We start from the raw sequence: 14448 nt of genomic DNA, 5'->3' as shown, positions 1-14448 counted from the left end.
ATACTTCAGTGCAGTACTAAGGGAGTGCTACACTATCAAAAGTACCATTTTGTGGATGAGCCGTTAAACCAAAGCCCCATCTGCTCTTCCAGGTGGAAGTAAAAGATCCCATGGCACTGTTTAAAGAAAAGGGCAATCAATAGTTGTCTGGTAAACATCATTAAAATGGATTATCTGGCAGTATATTTTGTTATTGTCTGCAAATTGGCTACTATGTTTTGCTCTATTACAATAGTCATTATGCTTGAAAAGTACCTATTTGGCTATAAGTGCTTTGGGATGTCCTGAGTTTGGGAAAGGCGCAACACAAATGCTTGTTCATTCTTTCTTACACTATGGTCTTGTTTATAAAACAATAATTCTAATGGCCTTCATTGTGACTTTATCTGTACTCACTTTCAGGAAATTGTTCATATATTTTATATTTGTGCATGGATTTACATAATGCCAAATGTATTTCAGAACAAATGTCAGAATGTACAGGCTGTATTTGAGAAATCTGGGAAGATTGGTTGTTTTCGTCCCTGAACAGTATTGGTAGATATGTGAAAACAAGCCTCTGGCCTTCTCCATGGCAACCTGTTGGACAAGCTAGGCCAGTGGAATAATAAAAACTATTTGGAAATTTAATTTTGGTTTCTTGGTCATTTATTTTACAGCACCTTTCAGGGGATGAGCAGGAGAACTGTTTAAGGAGCAATTTAATTTAAATATGTTTGCCTAGAAAAAGTAATCAACTTACTGAAGAAAACACTTTCACTAGTGGAAGATCCACAGTGAAAATAGCCCCACCTTGAATTTTGCTGGTTCATTTAAATGTTAATTGTGAGAGCAGTTTAGAACTGTGATCCCTTGTCCCTGGGAAACAGCATGTCACTTGAGATACAACATTTTCAACGTAGCATCTGTGTCCCATCTGTTCAAGGTCTCTAATTCCAAATGATGATGGTATTCAATTCTTCATTACCATTGTTTGATTTAGTAGTATGCACTATTAAAAGCTGAAAGTTCAGGTGGTGGTACATTGTCTGGCATCATCAGTGTATTGTAGTGCAGAAAGTAGATTATAGCTGCAAATCCCAGAACCCACGTTCTGTCTGTTCCCAATGGAAAGGTAATGTACTTTTTGATCTAGCAAAGTGAAGTAAAAGCCCCCTTATTCACTACACTTCACAGATATCCAAGAAACAAACTCGTGTACTGCTTGTTCTGTTTGTCTATTCAAAGAAATGAATCAAAACCAGCAGCCATGATAAGGTGTTAATTTAGGGGAAAAGAATCAAAGAGCAAACTGTAATCTTGGAAATGTCTTGGGAATATGCTGCTCATAATGGTACACAGATCTAATTAGCTGACTGCTAGCAAATGAATGGACCTTTAAATCCAGCTTCTTGCCAAGTCAGGTGATTTGTGAAGACAACTCTGCTGTTTTACTCAGGCTTGCCACATGATCTGCCATATTAAAATAATTTTTATGTGCTAATAATGTTATTGGATTCAATTTTAAGTTGATTTATAAGCAGCTGCCTGCTTCTGATGGGTGTAGTTGCCAACTGAGTCAGCTCAGGTGGTAAGTCAAATTTCACCCAGTTCCTGTGTGAAATGCCTCTTTTGTGAAGTGCATTCTTGTCACAAAACTTATAATTATTTTTCTCTTGAGCTCCTTGTGGGTATGAATCTACTGTCATTGAACTTAAGTGAGATACAGCCCAGACAATGCAGACTCCAGGAACATGGGAATACATAATTCAGACACCAGAGACAAGTATTGCCCAGCTCACTCTCCTTGATGCGGAATTACGACACGCTTCGAAATGATGGAAAATACATCATAACGTCAAAAATAAAATCCATGCTCCAAAACTCTACCTCCAGTTGGAAATTTTACACCACCAGAGCTCCTTCAAAAATTGCATTTTTTATGTATTATGTATCTTTCTTCTCATAATGCAACCAGTTGAATATTGGACATAGCTGCCGTTTACTTATAATACTTTCATGTCCCATTGTAACTACTTTTTATATGTTATAAATGAACAACTGAATGCTGAACATGTAGTTAAAAATATTGCTATTCAATGAAAGAAAGGTATTTAACTTGATCAGTTACCTTGAAGTAAAGAGGTCATTGCCCTTTGGTCAGGGCTATTTTTCAGCTTTTGTGGGGATATGTCAGCTTTTCTGAGTTTTGCAGATTTGGCATATTATGACTGAACATTAGTGGAAAATATGTCTGCTGGATCCCTGTTGATTTAAGGAGGATGTTAGATAGAATGGGGGGTGCCTTGTCTCGCTTGTGTGGCCACATAACCCATAAATCAAGAGGTTAGAATTACAGCAGATATTGCATCAGATTTTAAGACCTACATTTTGGAGCCATCTTTAAACACCAACACAATAAAAAATGAATCATTTCCACAACCAAGAATCTATGCTGCTAATATTCGAGTTGTAACACAGGTCTGCTGTTTTTGGTTGCAGGTTATGATTGTGGTTGGTGGTCAGGCACCCAAAGCTATACGAAGTGTGGAGTGCTATGACTTTAAAGAAGATCGCTGGAATCAAGTAGCAGAGCTTCCATCCAGAAGGTGCAGAGCAGGTAAATACAGTTCAAGTGCAATGTTATGACTATAAGCCAATAATTTTATTCAGTGTTTTATATTTACTTGTCCTTGTATAAGTGTGTTTTAAGTATGCTATAGTAAGTGACTACAAGGACTGTTTGAATGAAATAGCCTGTTTCTGTGCTGTAAATAATTTGTAACATTGTCAGCTTGGTTCAGTTGACAGTAGCCTTATTTCAAGGCCAGAACATTGTTTAGAATTTTTAGCTAGTGTTGACAATTACCTGCAGAACTGAGGAAGTGTTGCATTGTTGGAGTTACCATAATTCAGATGAGTCATTATATTTCAATGTACTTCATTTATTTGGTACCTTGTCAATTGATGTAATTATTACAAAGGTAAGCTCCATTTGAAACTTATTAATGCAGCTATAAATGTGATACCTCTGCACACAAGAAAAATCTATGTCCATTTTCAATAAAGTTACCATTGACTGGAAACTAAACTGGACCAATATATAAATCCTTTGGCTACAAGAGCAGGTCAGAGGTTGGGAATTCTGCAACAGATAACTTGCCACCTGATTCCCTATGGCCTGTGCGCCATCTACAAGGCACAAATCAGGAATATGGTGGAACACTCTCCATTTGACTGGAAGAGTGCAGCTCCAACAACACTCAAGGAACATAACATCATTCAGGACAATGCAGCCTACTTAATCGGCACCCCATCCATTATCTTAAACATGCACCTCCTCCACTACCAGCCTAGTGTGGCAGCATTGTGCACTGCAGCAACTTACCAAGGCTCCTTTGACAGCAACTCCAAACCCACGATCTCCACCACCTATAAGGACAAAGGCAGCAGATGCATTGGAACACCACCACCTGCAAGTTCCCTCAAAGCCACACACCATCTTGACATTGAACTATATCGCCGTTCCTTCACTACTGGGTCAAAATCCTAGAACTCCTTTCTAACAGCACTGTGGGCGTACCTATGCTAAATGGACTGCAGCGGCTCAAAAAACTGGCTAACTACCACCTTCTCAAGAGCAATTAGGATGGGCAACAAATGCTGGTCTTGCCAGTGACACTTGCATCCCATGAATGAATAAAACATTTTTGACAAAGGAATTCACTTATGAGGTCAAAATAATCTGATGGTGAGGTAATGTTAGAGAACGTAAAAATCCATGGAGAGGTTTCTCTGTCTGTTTCTTCTCATAGATCATATGCAATTTGCGTTTGAAATGTCTCTTCGCAACTTATTCAGAAAGTTATGAGTTGAAGCTTCAATCCAGGTATCTTGACTCATAATGTAATTTATTTAGATTTCCAAAAGGCCTTCAATATGGTGCCACATAATAGACTAATGAATAAGTTCAGAGCATACAGTGTCAGGGAATAAGTTCCAGAATGAATTGCTAGCTGGTTGCAAGACAGAGAGCAGAGGGTAGGATAACTAATCGGAGTGACAGAAGGTAGGAAGTGGGCCCCTACAAGGATTAGTATTGGAACCATTGGTGTTCACAATATAATCATTTAGAATTGGGAGAATTAAATTTGTGAATGGCACCAGCTTGGCGGCAAGGGGGTGGTGGGGAGGCCAGACAGTACTGAGGAGGACTGCAACAAATTACAAGAAGACATTAACATATAAATGACAAATGAATTGCAACACATAAGCGGGAGGCATTACATTATGGTAAGAAATATAAGAAAGTTGCATTTTGGAAAATAAGAATCTGAATGGAGTAGCGGAGCAACAGGATCCGGAATGCAGTGCACAAATTACTGGAAGTAGCAACACAGTTTAGTAAGACCATAAAATGAAGCAAACCAAGCACGAGGGTTTATTTCTAGAGGGATAGAATTGAAAAGTTGAAATTATGCTAAGCATCTACCGCCACCATTGGCTAGACCACGCTTGGATTACTGTAGGCAGTTCTGGTTGCCATGTTGTAAAAAGAATATAGAGGTACTGGAGAGGATGTAGAAAGATTTATAAGGACAATAGCAAAATTGTGAGGTTATACATATTGGAAGTGGATGAACAGGCTGTGTCTCTTTTCTCTTGAAAAGAAAAGTCTGACAGGTGATCTAATAGAGGTCTTTAAAATTATGAAAGGTTTTGGTAGAGTAGGCACAGTGTTTCCACTTATGAGAGGAGCAAAACTAGAGGCCATCAATATAAGATGGTCACCAAGAAATCAAATGGGGAATTCAGAAGAAACTTCTTTACCCAGAGAGTGGTGAGAATGTGGAACTCACTATCACAGGGAGTGGTTGAGGTAGTTATTTAAGGGGAGGCTAGATATTGAAGGAGATGGGGATAGAGTGTTAGGATGATAGATTTAGACAAGGAATGGTGGGAGGAGACTCAAGTGGTTCATAAACAGTGGCATGGACTTAATGTCTTGCTTCGGTGCTGTGTTAGGCTTTGTAATTCAAAAGGAACTGATTAGGTTTGAAGCATTTTAGTGCATCCTGTGGACATGAAAAGCACCAAATAAATGCAAGTTCTTATAATCTAGGCTGACATTCCACAGTAACGTTGAGGAAGTGCTGTCCTTCAGATGAGATGTTAAACCAAAGTCCTGTCTCCATCTGTTCTGGTTCAGGTAGAGATTCTGAATTCGTGCCATTTTTCAAAGAGAGCACAGAGTTCTCCCAATGCTCTTCTAACATTCTTCCCTCAACCAGTATGAACTGATTATTCATTTCATTGCAGTTCATTTGATCTTGCAGTGCATAAATTGACCGTATTTCAAAATAATTTGTTACATGTGGCACACCATGAGATAGCTCTGAAATGTGATGAAGCATTATGTTAGTGCAAATATGTTTCTTTCTATCCTCATGTTGTGCCAGTGCACCACTTGTATAATTTATTTCAAGTTACTGAAACCACTGGCAGACCTGACAATATTAGTTATCTTAATTTTACGTTTCGGTCAGAAAATCTTAACAAATTTTGGGGGACTGAACAGGTACATAGAAGTTCTGTCGGTGTTGCAGAGAGGTGATCCACATTTGGTGCCCTAGACGTGTGCCACGTAGTATAAAGCCTCTAGTTCTGCACAGTTGAGTAGCTTTGTTTCTCCTCGGCTAAAGGTTCTTTGCTCCTTGTGTTGGGCTTTTCTTTGTTGGAATTTGAGACAAAGTTTCCAGAAGCTCCTTAGGACTAGGTTACATTAATGAGACAGAGTATGAAACATTCTATTTTCATTTATATGGCCTATCTAGGTTTTTGTGTTTCTTTTCAGAGACCTTAGGAGCCTAAGACATTGACATCGATTAGCATCAGAAAATTAATCTCCAGAAAATATCATACTAAACTGTTCTTTTCAGGACAAACCTGCAAAAGAAAGAACAACTGTTCTCTTTGTTTTATGTTAACATCTATTGCTTTGAAGATAATCATATACAAGGCAAGTAAAGAGGATAGAGCAAACAAAAACAGCTCAGTCCTGTGTTATGTACCGCCTGCAACTTGTGGGAAGTCCTAGACGCTCCTTGCGCTCTGACCGACCACATGTGCAGGATGTGCCACCAGCTGCAGCTACTTGAGCTCCGAATTCGGAGCTTGAGTGGCAGCTGGAAGCACTGAGGTGCATCTAAATGGCTGAGAGTTTCGTGGATAGCACGTTTTTAGACGTGGTCACCCCATAGCTTATAGAGGTGCAGACAGAGGGGGAATGGGTGACAGTCAGTCAGAAGAAAGGTGTCAGGCAGGTAGTCAGGAAATCCCTAGGGTGCATCTTGCTCAAGAACCAATTTTCTGTGTTTGAAAACGGTGACAGTGATGGTTCCTCTGGGGAGTCCATGGCACTGTGAGTGGCTCAACTGCACAGGGGTGGGGGATGAGCAATAGTGGTAGGACACTCGATAGTAAGGGGAACAGACAGGCGTTCTGTGGCCATAGATGTGACTCCAGGATGGTATGTTGTTTCCCTGGTGCCAGAGTCAAGGATGTCACTGAACGGCTGCAGGGCATTCTAAAGGGGGAGGGCAAACAGACAAGAGATCATGGTACATATTGGTACCAACGACATAGATAGAAAGAGGGATGAGGTTCTGCAAGCAGAATTTAAGGAACTAGGAAACAGATTAAAAAACAGGACCTCCAAGGTAGTAATCTCTGGATTACTTCTAATGCCACGTGCTAGTGAGTATAGAAATATGAAGTTGGTCCAGGTGAAGGCATGGCTGGAGAGATGGCGCAGGAGGGAGGGCTTTAGATTTCTGGGACATTGGGACCATTTCTGGGGGCAGTGGGACCTGTACAAGGTGGACAGGTTGCACCTGAACCGGAATGGGACCAACATTCTTGCAGGGAGGTTTGCTAGTGCTGTTGGGGAGGGTTCAAACTAACTTGGCAGGGGGGTGGGATCCTGAGACGAGGTTCAGAAGGAGGAAATGCACAGCCAAAATTAGAAGAGAGAGCAAATGAGTCTGAAAGGCATAGAAATTATAGGGTAGTTAAGGCACAAGGGAGTTTGGCAAGTTTGGATGGTATCTATTTTAATGCATGGAGCCTGACGAACAAGGCAGATGAGTTGAGAGCGCAAATTAACACACAGAAGTATGATGTCATTGCTGTTACAGAGACATGATTGAGAGAGGGGCAGGATTGGCAGCTCAATATTCCAGGATATAGGTCTTCAGGCGAGACAGGGAAGGAGGTAAAAGAGGAGGAGGTATCGCAATATTGATCAAAAAATCAGTTACAGCAGTAAGGAGGGATGACATCTGAGAAGGCTCCTCAAATGAAGCCATATGGGTAGAACTGAAAAACAAAAAAAGAGCAATCACATTGCTGGGAGTGTACTAAAGGCCCCCAAACAATCGGAGAGAAATAGAAGAGCAGATATGTAGGCAAGTTTCAGAGAAATGTAAAAATAATAGGGCAGTAATAGTGGGGGATTTCAACTTCCCCAACATTAACTGGGTTAGTCATAGTGTGATAGATTTAGAGGGAGCGGAATTCTTAAAATGCATCCAGGAGAGTTTTTTAAGCCAGTATGTACAAGAGAGGGGATGATCCTGAACTTCATTCCCTAAAATTAAGCTGAGCAAGTGGTAGAGGTATCAGTGGGGGAGCATTTTGCAGATAGTGATCATAACTCACAGGGTTGTTATGGAAAAGGACAAGGATGGGCCAGAAACCGGAGTTCTAAATTGGGGGAAGGCCGATTTTAATAAGATCAGATAGGATCTGGCCAGAGTGGACTGGGAGCAGCTACTTTTAGGTAAATCTGTGTCAGAGTGTCATTCAAGAAGGAAATAGGGAGAGTACAGGGCTAACATATTCCAGTAAAGACAAAGACTGGGACCAACAAATCCAGGGAACCTTGGATGTTGAGGGATATACAGGATTGGATAAAGAGAAAAAGGGAGACTTATGGCAGGTACCGAGGGCTCAAAACAGCGGAAGCCCTACAGAAGTATAGGATATGTAGGGGGGTAACTAAAACGGAAATTAGGAAAGCAAAAAGGGGGCATGAGAAAACATTGGCAGATAAAAGAAAATCCAAAGTTATTTTACAAATACATTAAGAGTAAGAGGATAACTAAGGAAAGAGTAGGGCCCATTAAGGACCATAGTGGTAATTTGTGTGTGGAGCCGGAAGACGTGGGTAGAGTTCTAAATGAATACTTTGCGTTGGTGTTCACAAGAGAGAGGGACGATATGGGTATGGAAATCAGGCAGAAGGATTGTGATAGAATTAAAGAAATTAGCATAGAAAGGGAGGAAGTTCTAAGTGGTCTGGCAGGCTTAAAACTCCAGGCCTGGATGAAATGTATCCCAGCTTGTTGAGTGAGGCAAGGGAGGAGATAGCAGGGGTGCTGGCAATAATTTTCAATACCTCTCTGGCCACAGGAGAGGTGCCAGAGGACTGGAGGACAGCAAATGTGTTACCGTTATTCAAGAAGGGAGGAAAGGATAAACCAGGGAACTGCAGGCCAGTCAGTCTATTCTCAGTGGTGGGGAAACTATTGGAAGCAATTCTGAGGGACAGAATTAATCTGCAGTTGCAGAGGCAGGGATTAATCAAGGACAGTCAGCATGGTTTAGTTAAGGGGAGGTCATGCCTGACCAATTTGATTGAATTTTTCGAAGAGGTGACCAGGTGTGTAGATGAGGGCAATGCATTTGATGTAGTCTACTTGGACTTCAGCAAGGCTTTTGATAAGGTCGCTCATGGGAGACTGATAACGAAGGTAAGAGCCTATGACATTCAAGGCAATTTGGCAATTTGGATCCAGAATTGGCTGAATGGCAGAAAGCAGAGGGTGATGGTCGAGCGTTGGTTTTGTGACTGGATGCTTGTGTCCAGTGGGGTTCCACAGGGATCCGTGTTGGGTCCTTTGCTGTTTGTAGTATATATAAACAATTTAGACTTGAATGTAGGAGGGTTGATCAGTGAATTCGCAGATGATAGGAAAATTGGTGGGGTGGTAAATAGTGAGGAGGATAGCCTTAGATTACAGGAGGATATAGACGGGCTGGTCAGATGGGCTGATCAGTGGCAAATGGAATTTAATCCGGATATGTGTGAGGTGATGCACTTGGGCAAGACAAACAAGGCACAGGAATACTCGATGAATGGTAGGAACCTGGGAAGTACTGAGGGTGAGAAGAACCTTGGTGTGCATGCTCATCGGTCCCTTAAGGTAGAGGGACAGGTAGATAAGGTGGTTAAGAAAGCATATGGGGTGCTTGCCTTTATTAGCCAAGGCATAGCATGTAAGAGCAGAAAGGCTTTGCTGGAACTGTATAAAACACTAGTTAGACTACAGCTAGAGCATTGCATGCAGTTCTGAAATCCCCATTATAGGAAGTATGTGATTGCACTAGAGAGAATGCAGAGGAGATTTACCAGGATGTTGCCTGGGCTGGAGAGTTTCAGTTATGAGGAGAGATTGGATAGACTGGGGTTATTTTCCCTGGAGCAGAGGAGATTGAGGTGGGACATGATTGAAGTGTATAAAATTGAGGGGCATAGATAAGGTAGACAGGAAGGAATTTTTCCCCTTGGTGGAGGGATCAATAACCAGGGGACATAGATTTAAATTAAGGGGCAGGAGGTTTAGAGGAGATGTGAGGAAGAATTTTTTCACCCAGAGGGTGGTGGGAATCTGGAACTCACTGCCTGAAAGGGTGTAGATTCAGAAACCCTCATAACATTTACGAAGTATTTGGATGTGCACTTGCGATGCCAAGGCATACAAGGCCTAGTGCTGGAAAATGGGATTAGAATAGTTAGGTACTTGGCGCAGACTCGTTGGGCAGAAGGGCCTTTTTCTGTGCTGTAGACCTGTATGACTCTATAAAATCATAGTTGGTATGCAAGAAACTGAGACACAAATACCATCCATCATGTTGTGTCGCACTGCCACCATGCTAAATGGGATAGATTCAATACAGATCAAGCTGCTGAAAAATGGGCACCCACAAGGCGCAGGGGGGCAATCGGCAGCAACAGAATTGTATTCAACTACAATCTGTAACCTCATGGCCCAGTGCGTCCCTCACCCTACCATTACCATCAAGCCAGAGGATCAACCCTGGCTCAGTGAGGAGTATAGGAGAACATGTCAGGAACTGCACCAGGCATACCTAAAAATGAGGTGCCAACCTGGTGAAGCTGCAAAATAGGACTACAATAGTGCAAAACAGCAGAAGCAGCATGTGATAGAGCTATGTGATCCCACAACTAATGAATCAGATCAAAGCTTTGTAGTCCTGCCACATCTAGTCATGAATTGTGGTGGACAATCAAAAGCTAACAGGGTGAAAAGATTCCACTAACATTCTCATTCTCAATGATGGAGGAAGCCCAGTATATCAGTGCAAAAGACAAGGCTGAAGCATTTTCAACCATCTTCAGCCAGAAGTGCCGAGTGGATGATCCATCACGCCTTCTTCCTGAGATCCCTAGTGTCACAGATGCCAGTCTTCAGCCTATTTGATTCGCTCCACACAATATCAAGAAATGGCTGAAGGCACTGGATACAGCAAAAGCGGTGGCCCTGATAACATTCCAGCAACAGTACTGAAGACTTGTGCTCCAGAAAAAGCAGCACTCCTAGCCAAGCAGTTCCAGCACAGCTGCAAAACTGGCATCTGCCTGACAATGTAGAAAATTGCTCAGCTATGTCCTGTCCACAAAAAAAACAGAACAAATCCAATTTGGCCATTTAACGCCCTATCAGCCTACTCACAATCATCAGAAAAGTGATGGAAAGTGTCGTGATCGCTATCAAGCGACACTTGCAGAGCAATAATTTTATCACCGAAGCTCAGTTTGGGATTTGCAAGGGTTACTCAGTTCCTGACCTCATTACAGCCTTGGTTCAACTATGAACAAAGAGCTGAACTCTTGTAAGGTGAGAGTTACTGCCCTTGACATCAAGGCAGCATCTGACCGTGTGGTATCAAAAAGCCCTAGCAAAATTGAAGTGAATGGGAATTGGAGGGGAAAGCTCTCTGATGGTTGGAATCATACCTAACACAAAGAAAGATGGTTATGGTTGTTGGAGGTCAATCAACTCAGTCCCAGGACAAGGCTGCAGGAGTCTCTCAGGGCAGTGTCCTAGGCCCCACCATCTTCATTTGCTTCATCAATGACCTTCCCTCCATTAAAAGGTCAGAAGTGGGGATGTTTGGTGATAATTTGCACATTATTCAGTACCATTTGTGACTTCTCAGACACTGAAACAGTCTGTGCGTTAAGACCTGAACAACTTTCAGACTTGGGTTGATAAGCAGCAAGTAACATTCGTGCCACACAAGTGCCAGGCAATATCCTCTCCAACAAGAGAGAATCTCAGCCATCTCCCTTTGACATTCAGTGGCATTATCATCACTGAATCCCCTGTCATTGACATCCTAAGGATTACACTTGATTGGATTGGCCATATAATTACTTTGGCTACAGGACCAGGTCAGAGGCTGGAGATTCTGTGGCGGGTAACTCACCACCTGACTCCCCAAAGCCTGTCCAATATCTACAAGGCACAAGTCAGAAGTGTGATGGAATACCCTCCATTTTTCTGGATGAGTGCAGCTCCAACAACACTCAAGAAACTCGACACCATCCAGAACAAAGCAGCCTGCTTGACTGGCACCCCATTCACCACCTTAAACATTTACTCCCTCAATCATCGGCACACATTAGCAGCAGTGTATAACATCTCCAAGATGCACTGCCAAGCCTTTTTCGACAGCACCTTACAAACCAGATGCATGGGAACACCACATTCCCCTGTAAGCCACACACCATCCTTACTTGAGAGACTCCATGAGGGCAGTTTTACCTTCGATGCTTGGGTGATAATCTAGCAGAGGGTGATCTACAACAGACAAGCAATCCACTCTGTAAGATTACCACCCAGGTAGTGAAAGTGAAAATTATCCCAATAGCTTCAATTTTCAAAGGTGAGTTACAGCATAAATAATGCTGGATTGCTGACTGTCCTGGCAGGAACCATTTTAAGCTTCTTTGCCAAAATAATGAGACAAAAACTGTCATTGATACCAATCAAGAATTCGGTATAAAGCAAGAAATGTCCACTCATCAGTGGTTTAAGTTGTTTGACCACATATTGACATGGGATAACCACTAATATTCTGTTGTATGTTGCTAAAAAAAGACATTTTGTCAAAACGTTTCATCTTGCACTCATCAGGACAGTCGCACGAATACCGTGTCAGGGAAAGCAACAATTTTATACTGTATGAGAAGACTCTGCTGATTGGTTGGCAAGTATGGGAGTTGCCATGGAGAATACACCAGAACCAGTTCCCTGTGTATTCTTTGCAGACAGAAAGAGCATGTACACAATTTGCGCCTGTTTCAGCTAAACAAAATAAGTGATAGCCATTCGCTGGTTCATTCCTCAGGGCAATGCCTTGACCAATCGGAGTCAAGCTGCCTGGTTTAAATTTCAAACAATGCTTGGCAGTTAACTGTTAGTCACCATTATCAACACCTCTACAAATCAGATTCCACTCTCTTCTCATACATTATAAAGTTGTTACTTCCCCTGACATTGGTATTATTGTGATTGTCCTGATGAGTGCAAGATGAAAAGCTTAAACAAAATGTCTTTTTACAGCAATACTCAAATTCTGTGCTACCAAATGACTATTCTGTTGTATCTGTTTGAAGAAAATGGCTGTGACTTCCTTGGCACTGTATACATTGGTCTGTTTCCCTTGTTACAAGCAGACAAAGCAAAAGTCACACTCTGAACCACTTAATGGACATCATGGCAGTAAGCAGAGAGAGCCATGATTCCACTGTTTTATAGGTAAAAATTCCTCCATGTTTGAGGAATCAAATTTTGCATCTGGCCCTGAAGATGCTAGTTGATGGCTTGTTTGCTGATCAGTGATTACTATTTGACTAGATGTCTCCTACAGGGTAAATCATTGATGGATTGATATTGAATCCATTGCTCCTATCTTGTGATAGCTTGCATATCCTGAAATATCTTTAGTGTCTGTTTAATTTTGATAAAGCTATGCAGATCCTCATGATCATTTCTCGGCTAAAGGGCTGGAACAAAACTTGCTGCATCACCTACCTGCAACAACATCATGATGTATTTATGTACATGCTGAGCAGATGGTTTTTAGTCTGTATTCATTCCTTGGTTTGCAGGATGAATGTAATTTGAAGAATGAAGACCAAGATAGATAGTGTATCTCATTTCATCCTATTTTTTTTCCCAGGTAGAGGTTTAGAAGCTTAAAATCTTTAATTTTACTGCCGGATGTTTTTCACCGTGCATGTAGATAAAACATTTACAATGACAGAACTGCTTAACAAGGTCGTTAGATAATATAGTTCCTATAAATTATGGCTGCAATGCTTGAGCAAGTTACAAGAAATCGAGTGCGCCATGATATTACACTTTGGTACATGCCAGTTTAATTTTGATAAAATGGGTTCTACCTATTTGTGTACTGTCACCTGCTATCAGCAAGCTTCTTGTCATTCTTTCATAATGCAGCATTGATTAGTCAGTTTGTTGCTACAGGTTTATAAAAAATTAACTTGCAATTGATTACTTGGAATTTCTACAGCTAGTATACATGATCATAAATTACCAGGTAGTAAATACATGTTAAATTTACAGCCTATTATATTAAATAAGCTAAAGTGTTGGTAAACAAATCGATCTTCAGATTTTAGCAAACATTGTGTTTCAACACATCTTTTGTACCTGCGACAAAAGTATCCAAAGCTTGTAGTGTAGACCATTTTCTCTGATATACTCACAGGAAACTCAATTATTGTTCCACAGTATATTAAAATCAACTAGCAGGGCAAGCCAATCCGTTAGAAGGCTTTCCCAGCAGGGTCCCAGCCGGGTGAGTCCTGGAGTAGCTTTTCCTGCCAGGTGAGTGACACCCCCGTGCAGACCTGTTTCACATATTAGCTTTACAGATGATGAAGAAAGGAAGCTTTCATATTCCATTAGTCTGTGCTTGAATTCAAATCTGGATTCTACAAAGGGAAAATGCAGCATTATAACCTGCTATGCAATCCCTATCCCTAGAACTGAGAAGAATGTGAAACATGTTCAACCATATATCTTTAACATTAAGGCAATTACCATAACTGTGTTTCTCCTGTTCTTTTGTGTATTTTCAGGCAAATTGCATTAAGTGCTGGAGGCATGCATCAAGAGTACAAAAAACAGCTCTGCAGGAAGATAATAAAACATTAACAAACATTACCAAACTATTTCAAATGTTTAGTTACAGCTTTGTTTATCCAGTTTTAGACAATGAGACCTGGGCCATATCGTTGGATGTTAAAGGCTATGAAAGCAAAGTGGGTAGATGAAGTTAAGATGCAGATCA

At 41.3% G+C, this 14448-nt stretch overlaps 1 protein-coding gene across 8 annotated transcripts in view; it reads left to right on the top strand.

Moving 5' to 3' along the window:
- The window catches only part of LOC121281092 (kelch-like protein 3), a 178176-nt gene that overhangs the window by 125207 nt on the left and 38521 nt on the right, over positions 1 to 14448 (top strand). For all 8 annotated transcript variants that reach the window (XR_005943812.1, XR_005943813.1, XM_041193755.1 and 5 more), the window contains one exon: positions 2482 to 2599. Coding sequence is in view for 6 of the 8 variants with exons in the window: in XM_041193755.1 (XP_041049689.1) it covers positions 2482 to 2599 (118 nt within the window). In the remaining 2 variants the exon portion in view is untranslated. The remainder of the gene's footprint in view (positions 1 to 2481; positions 2600 to 14448) is intronic.

Source organism: Carcharodon carcharias, chromosome 8 (assembly GCF_017639515.1).
Source record: "Carcharodon carcharias isolate sCarCar2 chromosome 8, sCarCar2.pri, whole genome shotgun sequence".
Classification (NCBI taxonomy): Eukaryota; Metazoa; Chordata; class Chondrichthyes; order Lamniformes; family Lamnidae; genus Carcharodon; species Carcharodon carcharias.
This window is presented reverse-complemented; position numbering and strand designations above follow the sequence as displayed.